The sequence below is a fragment of the Rhipicephalus microplus genome, chromosome X (genome assembly GCF_043290135.1).
Source record: "Rhipicephalus microplus isolate Deutch F79 chromosome X, USDA_Rmic, whole genome shotgun sequence".
Classification (NCBI taxonomy): domain Eukaryota; kingdom Metazoa; phylum Arthropoda; class Arachnida; order Ixodida; family Ixodidae; genus Rhipicephalus; species Rhipicephalus microplus.
Window position 1 is genome coordinate 69708503 of NC_134710.1, and position 16084 is coordinate 69724586.

At 43.9% G+C, this 16084-nt stretch overlaps 2 protein-coding genes across 6 annotated transcripts in view; both read right to left on the minus strand.

Moving 5' to 3' along the window:
- LOC119176663 (TNF receptor-associated factor 5) overlaps positions 1-10751 on the minus strand; it is a 48644-nt gene extending 37893 nt beyond the window's left edge. For 3 of the 5 annotated variants that reach the window (XM_075877107.1, XM_075877106.1, XM_037428021.2), the window contains exons 1-3: positions 10652-10751; positions 5209-5359; positions 5030-5127 (exon numbers count right to left, since the gene is read on the minus strand). In XM_075877107.1, coding sequence (XP_075733222.1) covers positions 5030-5083 — 54 coding nt within the window. In that variant the 5' untranslated portion in view covers positions 5084-5127; positions 5209-5359; positions 10652-10751. Of the gene's footprint in view, positions 1-5029; positions 5128-5208; positions 5360-5428; positions 5553-10651 lie in introns of those variants that run through there. The other 2 variants (XM_075877105.1, XM_075877104.1) reach the window with 2 other exon arrangements.
- A 269-nt stretch (positions 10752-11020) lies between these two features.
- Positions 11021-16084, minus strand: part of LOC119176664 (uncharacterized) — a 119087-nt gene continuing 114023 nt past the window's right edge. The window contains exon 6 of the mRNA XM_037428022.2: positions 11021-12803. Coding sequence (XP_037283919.2) covers positions 12525-12803 — 279 coding nt within the window. The 3' untranslated portion in view covers positions 11021-12524. The remainder of the gene's footprint in view (positions 12804-16084) is intronic.

The window sequence follows — 16084 nt, forward strand, 5'->3', positions numbered from 1 at the left end:
GAAGTTTCATTTACGTTTTATTGGCCCCTACACTGTCTTGGAGCAAACATCTCCTGTGAATTATCGCGTGGCACCCGTTCTTCTTCCGACGGACCGCCGCTACAGGGCAGCAGAAATAGTCCACGTATCCCGCATGAAGCCTTTCATACGGCGTTCATCTTCGCTTTAAAATGCGGCCAAGAGCTGCGGTCAGGATGACCGCTTTCACGTGGGGGGGAAGTTAGTGTAGGCATTCATTAAGCACATCTACTTTCTTTACACATATTCATCATCATGAGTGGTCGTCATCTTCATCTGCTGTGGGGACTTGGCTTGTCTGAGTTCTGTGCCTTGGGCGTGGTCGCTTCATCGTGTCTTCTGGGCCTAATAAAGGTTGCCTTCACCGTTACATCACAATATATATATATATATATATATATATATATATATATATATATATATATATATATATATATATATATATATATATATATATATATATATATATATATATAAACGTTGTCACACACTGCCCAAGCGCACCGTTGTACTTTGCTATTGTTCCCTCTATTTGTCCGTGTGTCAGTGTGCGCTAAAAATAAGTTACGATGGTATTCCCCGTCGCAGCGTACTGCCGTTCACACACAAAGAAAAAAGTATGCGCAAACGCACTCAGTACCACAGCGTTTCGAAAGAACAAACAACCTACGCTGTCAAAAATGTTTCTAGAACCCCATTATCGCCAGTGAAGGCTTACAGGTTGTCATTTTTCTACAGGATATTGGCCTAGTTCCCGCAGAAACGGTGAAATCAGCAGGCTGCTCGACAGTGTGGCCAGCGCGCGCCGCCATCGCAGACGATGCGGTTCAACAGCGTGCTCCTCGAGCGTATGCGCAAGCGCGAGCTGCTGCCGGCGCGCGACTGCGGCGCTGGGCGCATCGTGGTTCAGGAGGACTTGTGGGGAATACTGGACACACTAGGTGTGGAAGATGGAGTCACTAATCTTCTAAAGGATATCTATAAAGGTAACAAGGCTGTTATAAAGCGGGGAAAACAGGTATCCAAGCCTGCAGAGGTAAAACGGGGGCTTAGGCATGCTGCAGGGGTGTCCTCTGTCACCCTTAATAATTGTTCTTCATGATGTACCCACAAAGATTAGAGGCCAAATTAGAGGAAACTGGACTTGGCTTCAACCTCTATTTCGTCAAACAAGGAAAACTCATTGAACAGGCACTACTAGCATTGATATACGCAGATTATATAGTGCTAATGGCCGACAACAAGGAAGGTTTGCAGAGATTGATGGACATCTGCAGTAATGAGGGAGATAAGTTAGATTTCAGTTTCTGTAAGAAAAAATCAGTAGTCATGATTTCTAATGATAATGAAGGTAGTGAGCTTAGGATAGAGGAGGTCACGCTAGAGATAACACATAAATACAAATGTCTGGGCGTATGGAGAAGCAATGGGGTCGAGTACCCAAGGGAACACGAAACATACGTGACGACTAAAGGTAACAGGAATGCAGCGGTAATGAAAAACAGGGCACTGTGGAATTACAATAGGTATGATGTTGTGAGGGGATAATGGAAAGAAGACATGTTTCCTCGTCGGACGTTCGGCAATGCAGTCTTGTGCATGAGATCAGAAGTTCAAGCAAGATTAGAAATTAAGCAACGAGGAATAGGTAGGCTTGCTTTAGGAGCTCACGGGAATACACCAAATCAGGGAGTACAAGGTGATATAGGATGGGCATCATTTGAGGGCCGGGAAGCTAGCAGCAAGATAAAATTTGAGAAGCGATTGAGAGAAATGTGGGAGGAGCGTTGGAATAGGAAGGTTTTCAGCTACTTGTACATGAAGAATGTCGATACAAAATAGAGGAAGCGAACCAGAAAGTTGACTGGAAAATACTCATAAAACAGCAGTGGGCCAAACCAAAAAGAATTCTCGGTTAAGAAGAGGGTGAAGGAAGCTGAGAACAATCTGTGGAGATTCGGCATGCTCAAGAAGTCCGCACTAGAGATCTATCGAACTTTTAGGCAAGAAATTGCCAAGTAACGGATCTGTGATAATACTCGGGGTAGTTCTGTACTATTTGAGGCCAGGACGGGAGTATGGCGAACCAAGACATATCGGGCTAAATACGAAGGGGTAGACACGGTATGCAGTGTGTATGGAGAAGAAGAGGAAACTTCCGAACATTTCATAATGTTCTGTAAAGGGCTTAAGAGTTTTTCAAAGCACTGGGGTTTAGGAACAGGGAGGGCGAAATAGACTTTAAGTGGGTAGAATTAACAAGAAGAAGGTTATCTGCTTGGTGGCTAAAGTCAAGGCATGAGTGAAAATTAAACCCTTCACTGCACAGTATACGAGTCCTCAGCCTCACTATTTAAGGGAAAAAAATAAATCCAGTTTTTGGTTCACTAAGTATTACGGCTTGGTGGCGTGAGCCACCACCCGATCTAAAGGGTACAGCCATATCAATCCATCGATCCATTTGTCATATTCCCCGATGTCATGCACTCGGAGATTTCCTCTAAGTGTGAAACAGACTGTACATACAAAATGTGACGCACAACCTAAAAAAAAAGTGGTGGCTAGTCACAACGTGCCTCATATCAAGGCCGAACAAGCTGACGAAGCTGTGTGCGCGCAATACTCAGACAGAAAGCATCCTGAGACAGAAACCATCCTGAGAAAAAAAGCACACCCGGCCCAATCGGAGTTGGCGGAGGCGGTCGTTCATGAGTTGCCACGGAGCTGTGGTAAGTCCTATGTCGGACAAACGAGGTGGTGTGTCAACGACCCGGGAACGTGAGCATGATTTCTCGCTCACAAATGAGCGGCGCGCGCACCTTCCCGTGCATAGCGTGGAGTGCGACTGTGTGCCTCTGTTCTATGAAATGAAGGTACTGGGCCGCAGCGGGGGCACTGCGGCACGCGAAATTTTGGAGGGTTTTCACACAAAAAAGAAAGGCACAGATTGTGTTAGCCAAACGTTGGTATGTTTGCGGGTGAGTGAGTTTCAGTTGATCGGCTTTTTTTTTTTTCATTTTTCTTGCTTGACGTGTGCGCGGGGGCGTCTGTGGTGTACCGAAATTAATATTCTCATTCGTTTCTGAATAAAACTAAGTAGCAGTGAGCACTGATTTGATTGATATGTGGGGCTCAAAAGAACCCCACATATCACTCCGTTGACATCCCTTCGTTGACATATCACTCCGTTGACACCACTCCGTATGTCGACGGAGTGATGCAAGAACCATCGTCACGTGAAGACGTCACCAAATCATGAAGACGCCACAGGATGACATCATCAATCACTTGGCCACAGCTCGGCCTATCGCAGAGGCAGCGCGAAACCTTGTTAGGCGCAGAAACATCTCGGAGGAGGGATTATCAATACAATGGGCTGAGAAGATGATGGCCTTCATCTTTGACTCGTCTTAGGCGAATGCATATAGGACCTTTGAGATTTGTGTGTGTGTGTGTGTGTGTTGTGTCGGGCCAGATATAGCAAGGAAATTCGTTTCACGAATTTCCTTGCTATATCTGGCCCGACCTAGGTATTGCTGAATATTTACTGAAAAAATGGTGCCAGTGAGCACTACTTGCGTTTTCTGTAAAAACTCACCGTAGAAAGACAATGGGTGGGTCCAAGAGAAAAGAAAACGAAGGAAACGAGCAGTAATTCTGTTTCATAGCAACTCCTAAAACAATATCCGCACTGAGTGGTCACTGGATTGCTTTTCTGAGCTTGAGGTATCGGACTAAATTCCGGCCACGATGGCCACATTACAATAGTGAGGGAATATAATAATAAAAAGAGCCCGCAAGTGTATGGCTTCCTTGGGGTGTACATCAACCAACACCAAGGGGTCAAAATAATTCTGTATATGCTATTATAACATGGGGAATGGAGCATCCTTGAGCGCATTTACCGCGATTGCGTTAAACAGCTGGTTTCGAAGCAATTCCGGCGTCAGTGTCGGTTTCGTCGGTTGTCAGCGAAAAATTACCATCTTGTCTGTGACCGAAAGATTGAGAAAAATCCAAATAAAAGAATGATGAAAAATTTTGATTTTAAGTGAGCAAGTGAATAAGTGAGCACCTATTTCGGAGACAGCCTGGCTTGCTGAAGAGTGTCGCGAGCTTGCGAAGACTTTTACGACGCATGAGCAAGAGCGGCAGAAGAGTATTCGTGATGGCTTCGCCACTTCTGAGCCCACGTTCCTTCCTGGTTCCCTTGTATGGATCTCAATCCCGACCTCTGTAGCTGGCCTTTCTTCCAAACTACTCCCGAAATACGAAGGTCCCTACCGTGTGATCGAGCGCACATCTCTGGTCAACTATCTGATCGAACCAATTGAAGAATCTGCGGACATGCGCCGTCGTGGGCGCGACCTAGTCAACGTGGAGCGCCTGAAGGCTTACTATGACCCGCTCATAGTGACAAGCTGTTAGGTCGCCAGGCTACTCCCTCTTCGACCCCGGGGTAATTGTAGAGAAGCCTCCAAACACTGAAATGGGTCGAACTGTCAAGTGCTTTCTAGCGGGTCTACCCGAAAAGGACAACGCTCGCACTGAGAGTCGGTGCTTGGCCGTTACTGTCGCCATTGTGTATGCTCGCTGTGTGCCAGCTAATAAACGCCTTAACAGTGTTCAGATTGAACTTTATAGCGTATAGTGAAAGCGCGTTTTATATATTTTTTATAGACATGGAGGTATCGCAGTGAAAGGCTATCAAAGAAATTATTTGTTAATACTTACAAAAAGAAAATGAAAATTTGTAATATAGAAGACAGCCAATAGTTTTATGCTACATTAAAATGTTAGTTTCAATACTGGACAATCCATAAAAAGTATCTATGAAAAGGAATAAGACAAATTACATTTGCCATATTGAAGACGTATATATACTAAGTGAATACAACATGCTTTGTAAGTGTGAAAATTGAATTATGTTGAAGCAACAGCTTAATGATACAATGGGTTAACCAAAAGGTTAATTATATCCACTCTGAAGTAGAACGCTTTGCATACGCACATTGTTTCCGGATGAGCTGTCGTCCATGTCGACTTGAGTTCCTCTTAGAGACATGGTTGGGTAGCAATTTCACTACGAGTAACTTTGAGCAGAGAGACCTGCGTGTGAAAGATAAGTGTAAGAGGTGTTTACAGGTGGAAGTTGCTGTTGGCAACAGGTTTCTTCGATCTGCAGGTTACCTTCGGTTCTGGGGATCACTTTCGCCTTGGGTTGAAGTTCACATCATTCGAGATGACCCAAGTGGTCACACGCAACAGGTGGGCTCTCAGAACAAAGGGGTCGCCATAAGTATGTCCATAACTACGGATTGGAATAAAATGTTTTTGAAAGCTGAAAAAAAAGAGACATGAAGTGTATACACCAAGGGCTACAAACAATATATAATAAAGTAGTACCAACCTACTAGTTGGCAGGAACACAGTGTTTTAAACAGTCGACCGGGAAACAATACCGGAAGAAAGAAAAGACGGCTGCGCACCCTTCGCATGTTTTATATAAACCTGTTGACAGCGTGGTGTTTCCCACATTTTTAAAGCGATATATATAGTTGTACTTCGGTATGATGACTCCGTTGCCGGAGTCACTTGTCACGCTGATACGATGACGCGCAAAAAAGCATGACTTCACTACAGTCAGAACCTTCGTAATGCTCCGAAGAGCGAACATCGGCGTTCTTTTTTACGCTGATGTCACTGGCGAGCGACGGAAAAAAAAAAACGGCTACCCTCGTTGCCTGCTTACCTGTAAACTGTTTCACGCTTGCCGATGGCGCAGATAAGCACGCAAAACAAACAAATGAATAAATGAACTAAATATAGGCCAGTCGAGATGACAGTCTGTTGGGCGCTAACTAAAGACAAGGACTCGAGCATCGATAAAAATGTTCTGATGCTACAAGCGCTTGTACCTATACAGTGCATGGCCAATCGTGATGTCGGAGTTATTAGCGAGCATGACTGTTCACTGGCAAACAGCACTTTTGAGAGAAAAGCTTCGTCGATTCCGGAACATGGGCATAAAAACGGAAGTAGTTGTTACGACGGTCACGCAAAGAAACCTTGCATTTTTATAACTGAAAATGATTGATCCAAATGATTCATTCCCGTTATGTTGCGGTGACGTGGCCTATTCTTACTCATATATTATCAATGTTCATCAGACATTTTGTCATTCTATGTGGCTTTCGTAATTTTTCTTATATAGCTAGAGTGCTCTGGGTATCTTGAACAAATAAAAAAACCTGACAAATGCTCCCCGGTGAAAAATTTGACAATCTGGATTTATCCGATAAACTCCGGCTTTAACGGCCTGTATTACCCAGTCCCGTTATTTATCGAAAAGCCCGTTCTACGTAGGCATGGATGCATACAACGTTACTAGATCGGATTCATTGGCCAGTTTGGACAATATAAACTTTTCTCACGTCCACATTATCTTGTAGATCACACTGATCGCACATTTAAAAAAAGCGAGAGACGTCAAAGAATATGTTTTGGCCCCAGGAGCACGTGATGACATCGAATATATGCACCTGGCTGAGCATACTTGCGACCATTACTTCAAGCGTTAAAGTTGCAATACACACAGATGGGGTCCCGCCGCGGAGGTCTAGTGGCTAAGGTACTCGGCTGCTGACCCGCAGGTCGCGGGATCGAATCCCAGCTGCGGCGGCTGCATTTCCGATGGAGGCGAAATGCTGTAGGCCCGTGTGCTCAGATTTAGGTGCACGTTAAAGAACCCGAGGTGGTCGAAATTTCTGGAGCCCTCCACTATACGGCGTCTCTCATAATCATATGGTGGTTTTGGGACGTTAAACCCCAAATATCAATCAATAGACACAAACGGGGGTGATTTGTTTTGAAGTATTTTTGTTAGTGTGTATATATGCTTGTGTATTCATACCTTCAAGACTGATAAAATATGCTTTGTGTGTACAGATTTTTCTTGTTCAGAATTCATTTCATTCACGATATTGGAGTATTGAAAGTACCACAAAATTAAACACGAAGTTTCGGGGAATGGTGAATTTATGAAAGCAAACTTCAATGAACTATGGGTTTCCGCCACAAAAACAAAATTCGAATAGCGCTCTCTCAATTTAAAGAAAAGTAAACTCCGAAAACACGGAGCCCTACTTTTAACTAATAAGAAATCATCTTGCTAGGAAGCGCAGCCACTATAACAAAGAACACACAACACAAGCGCTTTACATAAGCGCTTGTGTTGTGTGTTCTTTGTTATAGTGGCTGCGCTTCCTAGCAAGATGGATCCTTACCAACTGGCCCGATACAACTGTTTAATAAGAAAGGTTGCAGTCGGAATTTTTTTTTGTAGGGATGTGGTGTTCAACAAAGCTTTATGCCTATTCGCGTGCCCGTTTTTATGTGTGCGTGCACATGTACGCGTGCCAAACTAAAAGATATTGGGAGGTTTGAACTCTTCCTCCCCATCACCCCCTTCCCTCTGTCTACACCACGCTAATGCGTGCTTTTTTTTTCTTGCATCTGTTCCAATGTTTCTAGCACGACACTATCGCTTTTTTACACCTCGCTTAGCCGGTCATGAGGTTGTGTCAAGTTGAAATTAGGGTACAGCTTTTATCTACAGCCTCTTATACCATATATTTTTGCAAATAAACTGCTATTAGGTGAAGTAAGGTCGGCCAATGGCTACTCTGCGAAAGTTCGATATGAAATGAAAACTGACGAACCACGGAAGAGCGAGCGATGTATAAATTCTTTGCATGCATCGGATTTGGTGGATTTTTTTGGAAGGAATACTTTTTAAAGAGCGTAGGTGTTCTCGGGTCGAGCCTTTCATCTCCGGGATCCCTGGTAACGCTTGTGGGCATCGTAAACGGTGTATGCACCATAGACCTCGGGTCATGGACCTCGTCAAGCCTTGTTGGCTTTTTGTGCATGGTACTCAGCATTGCCTAAATGTTGAAATAAATTTTATTTTATTTTATTTCGTTTGACATTCGGTAAATCCCACTGTATTCACCACTGGTACGCTAAAAATGGAGCCAACAGCACAACGAACGGGTATGGGCCATAGAAATCCGTGCTGCTTATCAGAAAAATATTGCCATCATAAACTAGTATATGCCACAGAAATTGAGTGAACCAGACTACACACAACGTTCAGAAATAAACTATATAAAGAGTGGCCGCTCGAGCCTTTTAGTGGCCGAGCAAAAAAGGGTTTGGCCAACTGCGTACCCGTGCCCGCTTTTACTCCTTTCTCAAAACATGTAATGGCCACCTCAGGAGGACATTGTAAACACAAGTTTGCCATAAAAAGTTGGCAAAGAAGAAATTTTATTAATTTGTGCAATTTTTTATATCCGTTCTACATCGTGTTCCGTTGAGGGTGTTTAATGCTTTACCACAAATTCAGTAAAGTCTGACTAGAAAATGTTGTTTTTCTGCATTTGTTTTGCACAAAAGGTGCGCAAGCACGTGAATTAGATGGACTGTACATGTATTACCTTTGAGGAAGCATAGATGTGTAGCGTAGTGGTAAAGACACTCGCTTTTGGATCATGAGGGTACGTGTTCGAATCCCAGCATTGGAAAGCAAAAACTTTGTAATTTTATTCATGCTGAAGACATTATCGGGTCTGACTAGCCACTCGTGGCGCTAAAAGCAGCGTAGTAGCTCGGCCGCAGGGCCCTATGGGAGTGTCCGCTCTTTATGTGAGTACGTTTCTCTGTGGTTCACCCAACGAGTGACCTGTGCGTTATCACAACATGTCACGTGATACTTGGTGGTTATCAAGTTATGGTGGCTATACTACCACGTCAAAGTTTAACAAGGAGTGTTTCATAAAGAGCAGTGATACAACATATCGGAGCAGTTCAAGCGAATGCTTCTGTGTAAACATGTGTATGAGGGCGGCATGTTCAAGATGCCATGAAACTTTACTACTTCCTCAAAACTCCACAAAGAGTGTTTAAAACAGAGCAGTGATGCAACATATCTGAAAGACTTGCAAAACATATAGAAAGGTGTTTGCTTGACGAAGGGATTCCGGAGCCGTCCACTATGGCGTCTTTCATAATCATATGGTGGTATTGGGACATTAAACATCACATATCATTGACGAAGGGAACGTCACCAACTTCACTTTTTCATCGGTGTCCGCCAAGCGGCGCTGGGTTTAATTGTGAAGGCAACCAAAGGCACCTCGACCGATTGTGCGTATCGATCTAGCCACCTTCGTCTGAGTGATCAGATATGCTAGGCTCATAGCATAGATAACATGGTCACGTACGTTACGAAACCCTTTACCACAGTCGTGTGTGGCACATATCCACACACAACGGCCAATGATATGCATCCGGCATATGCCCCACCGGTAATTCACATTGACCCGATCGAGGCAGTGAAAATGGATATTGAAAACAACTCTGTATGGTACTTGGCGTGTATAAAATAGGACCTAATTTGTTTTATTTTGTGATCTAAGTGTAACGCACGGACGCTTGCAAATGTTCCTATGTCACAATGTTCCTATGTCAAATGTTTCTATGTTCCTATGTCTTATGTCATATAAAAAAGTTTCCGGCGTACACGCCGGAAACTTTTTTATATGCCAGCGTAGTTAACATGCCTGGCGAGGCCGTTGACTACGCTGGCACAACTACTCGCATTACACAAAGACGTCGATCCCTTCGAAAGCAATGGTTCAAGCTGCCTCGCATCAAATTGATTCTCTGATTGCGTTTAACTATGAAACATACCGACGCTGCAGTCAACTGACAAAGCGTACAGTCTTGAATTTCTCGTATACCGAAAAGTGCATAAATCGGTCGCTAGCAATACACTACCACTTTGAAAACATGCCTTTATATGATACTCCAAGGGCCCCACCGCGGTGGTCTAGTGGTTAAGGTACTCGGTTGATGACCCGCAGGTCGCGGAATGGAATCTCGGCTGCGATCGCTGCATTTTCAATGGAGGCGAAAATGCCTGTGTGCTCGGATTTGGGTGCACGTTAAAGAACCTCAAGTGGTCCGAATTTCCGGAGCCCTTGAATATAACGGTGGCTCTCATCATTATATGGTGGTTTTGGGACGTTAACCCCCACGTATTAATCAATTAGATACTCCAATGAAAGGTATGTGTTTCAAGTCAGCCGAGCGGCGACAACCTTTACCCTAAATGCGTTCACTTTCTCCAGTACTGACGGCGGCGACCCAGAAATTATCAGAGAGAGAGAGAATAAACTTTATTGTAGTACGTTGTTCTGACGACGAGCGCCGTCGTTGTTGGAGGGCAAGGCCGCGTTCTTGCATTGCCGAAGGCGCGGTCAATTCTTGTCGACCGCGTCAATAGTGGACCACGCTTTCGCTGCGGTCGTGCACAAAAATAAGCGCGGCCTTGTTGTCGTTGAGATACCCTTTATTCCCGATTATTCACTTCAGCTATTTTTGCACGGGCCAGAATATACTAGTGCAGCGAAACGCTCTATGCACCTCTACCGGCCCCTGAGCGCGCTTCTGATGACACAGAACGTGTGCGGAAACGGACGGCACGCAAAGTCGTATAGTTGTTCACGCAGGCGACCTCAAGGTTAAATCGGTGTTAACTGAAGCCAAGAAACATGCGCCGACTTACCTGACTTTTTGTATTAGTGTTGTGAGAGGTCCCCGCCGGAAGCTGCCCGCAGGGGCGCGTCTGTCCTTATCGAACGATAGCGGCCCGACATCGAGAGGGCGCCAGTTAGAGCGCGATGACAGTTGGTCGATACTGCCTGATAAAATATAGTAAGGCCGCGGGAAGAAGCCACCGTGTCATTTTTCTTTTGTCTCCGAATAGCAGGGAATAAAATTTTAATTTTAGAAAAAAAAATTCCCCCTCTCAATGTCAGAAAGAGGGTAGGGCTGCCCGTTACTTCCGGGCGCCCGATAAGAAAGATAGCGGCTTCGCGCCATTTTTAGGGGCGCACTAGACGAGTTCTTTGGCTTCGTCGATAAAAAGGGCCTGTTGTATAGACGCACACAGAGTGTTTTATTGAACAGTTTGGCACAAAGATTCACTCATTATGGCGGGAATAAATAGGATTCACAGAAAAGCATGTGCGAGACCCCGAAGATGCAGCATTTTTTTTTCTTACGGGCAGGTTGCGCGTCGTTCGACAAGCGTTTTTATGGCACTTGTGGGAAACATCGACGCATTTCGTCTTTATTTTCTGCGTGTTCTCGGGTGCTTTAAACAGAGGCCAAATTCACGAATCTTGTCGTTCGCATGTGCTCACAGTCATTGCAGTGTCAGATTCACTAATGATGTGTTGATTATTACGATTGGCTGCCGTTTTCGGCCAGAAAAGAAAAGTAGCGCAAAGTGTGTTTTCTCTATGTGAACCCATGCCTCTCCACACTATGGGTATTCAAACCTGTCGCCAAATAACTTTACAACTCACTAACCGGGCTTGCATATGATAAAGAATAAAACACGAAGCAATCGATTAGAAGTTCAATATTACTTCAGTCAAAAACGTTGGGGGAGACGCAACTATATATAGTGCTCAAAAATGAATGATAAAGTTGTTGAAGCGTAATAGATCACTTCTACGTTGCTTTAATTCATGGAGATTCTTTCTCCGTGGTTTTCTTCCAACTTTTACAAAATTTATGGAAACATGCCCCTTGTTTATCTTTGCTAACAAATAATTCCTTTGTAAAATTTTCATCGATCACCTTTTTTCGTTCCTTTGCGAACTCGTTTGATGTACTTACGTGTAGATCAGAATGATGCCCGGTGTTGTAACTGACGAACACTTTGCGCCCAAGATTGTGGTTACATGACCCGCGATGCTCCCGTCTGGGTCCTCTGTGAATCGCAGCGCTTTACAGTGGTTTGGCTCGGAAAAGTGTGCTTCCGGTGAAGTGGATGAACTGGCGACGTGCCCATCGCTATCGGATCACAGCGGCACTGGTAACCAGTTATGTAACCAATCGGAAGTGCTTGTTTATATGTATTTGTTGCGCAAAATTTTCCCGTTGAGACGTACCTGGATTATTGCAGCATCGCCGTGAGGCAGTGTTGTCAATGGCTTAGTTTTCGGCAAGCCATGCATAATGTCGATACTTTAGTTTTCTCCCGAGGCAAGTCCAATAAACAGTGTATACACATTAATTCAGCCTGTCGCGACTATTTTAAATCTCGCGAGTCGGGAAAAAGCACATGCATTTCTGGAAAGCAAGAAGTTGCTTTTTTTTAGCTTGTAGATTAGCAAAAGAAGAAAGGCTAAATTATGAACAGAACTTTCACAATGTCCCGAGGAACGGAGATTTTACTGATAAACATAAAAAGAAGAAAGAAAAAACAACTTTTGAGTGATATATGTACAGGGGCGCCATGGCGAGTCCGCTGGCGATGCAGTGAGCTCCTTATTTAGGTGCCCACGAAGGCGGTCTCCCGCCATGTGGTAAGCGCGTTTCGGACGATGCCGAAGGCGTGCTCCTCTTGCGGCCCGGCGAGTCTCTGCTCAGGTGACGACGACCCCCTTGTGTACGCAGGCTCCTCGCGGCGCTTGCAGCAGTGCCGGCCACAGGTAGGTGCGGATGCGCTCTGATCTGTGGTCGGACGTGTGGAAGCGCACGTGCAGCTCCCGCCTAAAGGCACGCGTCTCGAACTCGAGCGCGAACCCGTGGACGCTGAGCGCCCAGGCGAGCCGCACGCAGTCGCACACGTATCGCGTCAGGCCTGCGCAGCCCTTCAGGCACGGGTAGTCATACAGCGTCGCCCAGATCTGTGCGCAGACTTCCTGCATCGGCGCAACAAGAGAAACCACGGGTTAAGAACATCAACACAAAGTACACTTAGGCTGCGCCGCTTGAGAGCAATCGTAATGTCTCATTACAGTTATTCTGCGAGAGGAAAGCAATGATACGATTTACAAATTGTTATAGATACTGAAAACGAATGTAAGAGGCCCACTAAACTCCTATTCTAGCGCTTTTATTGTTCATGCGCTGCGTCGTCTTCGTAATAGTCATCTTAGTTTTTTGTCTCTCTTTGGGCAGGGTTTCATATATCTACTTGTCACTCTTTTCGGATCTCCGGCAATTTGTTTTTATTTTTTTGCATGTTGGACTAACTAAGCTTGCTTCCATTTTTTGTAATTGTTACCTATTATTATGTAACGATTTCAACTTGCTCTCGTATCAACACATGCGGACTATCAGCACACCACACTTTGCGATGGTGTTGAAAGACACGAGAACCGCAGAAGGACACTTGGTAAGGTCGCTGCACCACAGAGCATAACAGCATTGCCAAGAAACAGCACGCATCATGGGCGCTGTCACAAATTAGGGGAGGGTTATGGGGGAGGGAAAAAAGTGAGCACTGGTTCTACGAAGCTTGCCTTGGTGCCTGAACAATTATCACTGCCTTCGTTTCACGTATTTCTATTCTGTAACACAGCGTTTCCGGTATTTGCTAGTCAATACAGAAAATACGTTTTAGGTCAGGCGTGGCTATTTTGTGAAGAAAGCAGAGAGCGCCAAGTAATAAACAAAATAAACGCAGCCGAGGTACATGGCTATTATGGTTCGGACACAAGATGCGCCTGAAGAAATGTTTATTATTATTATTATTATTATTATTATTATTATTATTATTATTATTATTATTATTATTATTTTGAAGTGCAACGTCTCAACGAGGAATTGTTGTCTCAGGAAGCTCATATACTAGAACTGTTAGAGAGATGAAGGGTCAACCAAACATGACACTGAGAATATGCATGATTAGAAAGTGCACAAAAAATAATATGGCAGCTTCGCACTAGTGGGGCAGACTTTGAGGGAAGAGGGAAGCTGGGTGGCCTTCTCGATTTTTTAACCGCGAAGCTGTTTAAGCCAGCCTTAATTTGATCGACCTATCAAGAAACGGGTAGGTCTATGCGCATGTGCCACAAGACAGAGGTCACTTCCACTACCCATTATTGGTTCACTATAAATGAATAAGGTTCTCTCAGCAACAATTGGCTGCGAAGCGACGCTGATGGGCCAATGAACCCGAGCATGTGAAACGAGAGAATCCTGTAGGGAAAGGCAACGGCGGCTGCGAGAAAACCCCGAAGCGATGGAAGAACAGTGGTTCTCAGACAAGGGATTTTCGATTGATTGATTTGTGGGGTTTAACGTCCCAAAACCACCATTTGGTTATGAGAGACGCCGTAGTGGAGGGCTCCGGAAATTTCGACCACCTGGGGTTCTTTAACGTGCGCCCAAATCTGGGCACACGGGCCTACAACATTTCCGCCTCCATTGGAAATGCAGCCCCGCCACAGCCGAGATTTGATCCCGCGACGTGCGGGTCAGCAGCCGAGTACGTTAGCCACTAGACCACCGTGGTGGGGCGACAAGGAGTTTTCGTGGATGCTTTTGAGAGCACTGGAAGTGATGAGGGACCTTTTGCAGTTATATATATATATATATATATATATATATATATATATATATATATATATATATATATATATATATATATATATATATATATATATATATATATATATATATATATATATATATATATATATATATATATATATATATATATATATATATATATATATATATATATATATATATATATAAAAGGGGGGGGGGATGCCATACATTAATTCAACATGCAGCGTGAAGTATAGGTGTCTTTTATTCCTCCCTGCAAGGAATGGTCAAACTAAAGTGCTACAGCGATTCGCCCTCAAAAACGTCGCAAAGGCATACGCAGGAGTTATTGCAGGAGGGGGAGGGGGTGCATCCACAAGGGCTAAGGGGAAGGTCATACCTTACTGGTAGCCCTTCTTTCACTGTCGTTCTATGACCGGCTACATAGCGGGTGACGTGCAAAATTGGCTAGCAATCATGAAGGCCGCAACATGAGTAGCTTGTTGTTACTGCATTGTGTAGCTTATTGTTACTGCATTGAAAAATATCCGAGATGCCAAAGGGGGCTCCCGTGGGGCTTGCAAATAACTTTTGCGGTCTGCAGCCACATTCAGCCTATAGCTATGGTTGCTCTTCAAATATGTAAACCAGGAAAAAGTAAGTCGTAGCAAACTGCGACAGAAGCCTTAAAGCCTCTTGAAACATACATGGAAGAAAGAAGAGAACGAAGCGTGGGTGTGACGCACAATCAGGCACAGAATGAATCTCTGAATCATTTCTCGCTAACAGGCAGAGTATTCACTAATCAGAGGAAAAGACTTTTAGACGAACCTCTTCAAAGGTTGTGAATAAATTTATTCCTTCCGGTTCTTCTTTTGTTTGAGGGCTACCATGCGGGGTTTTTGCCCCAGGAGCGTTTTTGAGGTCGTATGCAATTTCGTACGAGAGACGAGACAAATTGAATGCTAAATTTATTGAAATCAAACATATTCTCGAAAAAATGATCATCTTTTTTTATTTATTAAAATAAATTTAATTTAAAGGTTATCAAAGTCAATCATAATTATTAAAATGATCAGTAGTTTTTATTTCTATTGTGAAATATTCTAACAAATTATTTCAAAACTATCGACTGCTTACCAGTTTGAAATCATGAACAACTCTTTTATATATTAAGGCACCACTCGTTTCATGGCTGATCCCCCATGGTGGGTTACACCAGAATAAAAGGGCCAATCAACCGACCAATCAATCAATCAATCAATCAATCAATCAATCAATCAATCAATCAATCAATCAATCAATCAATCAATCAATCAATTATTTTATAAATAAATAAATAAATAAATAAATAAATAAATAAATAAATAAATAAATAAATAAATAAATAAATGCATAAATAAATAAATAAATAAATAAATAATGAATGCATGCATGAGAATAAGAACAGCCGGCCAGGCATAGAGGCGTTGTGTCTGTATTCTATATGCTACTCAGACCAGTGACTCTCGAGGTGAAGACGTCGCCTTGCCGGTCTGCCAGCTCGTTCCTGTCCCGGTGAACGAGGACGCCGTTCACGCATGGTGCTTGGTTACATGCTGCTTGCAACCGTCCAGCCTGGCCCTGCCTACCTGCCTGCACTTGG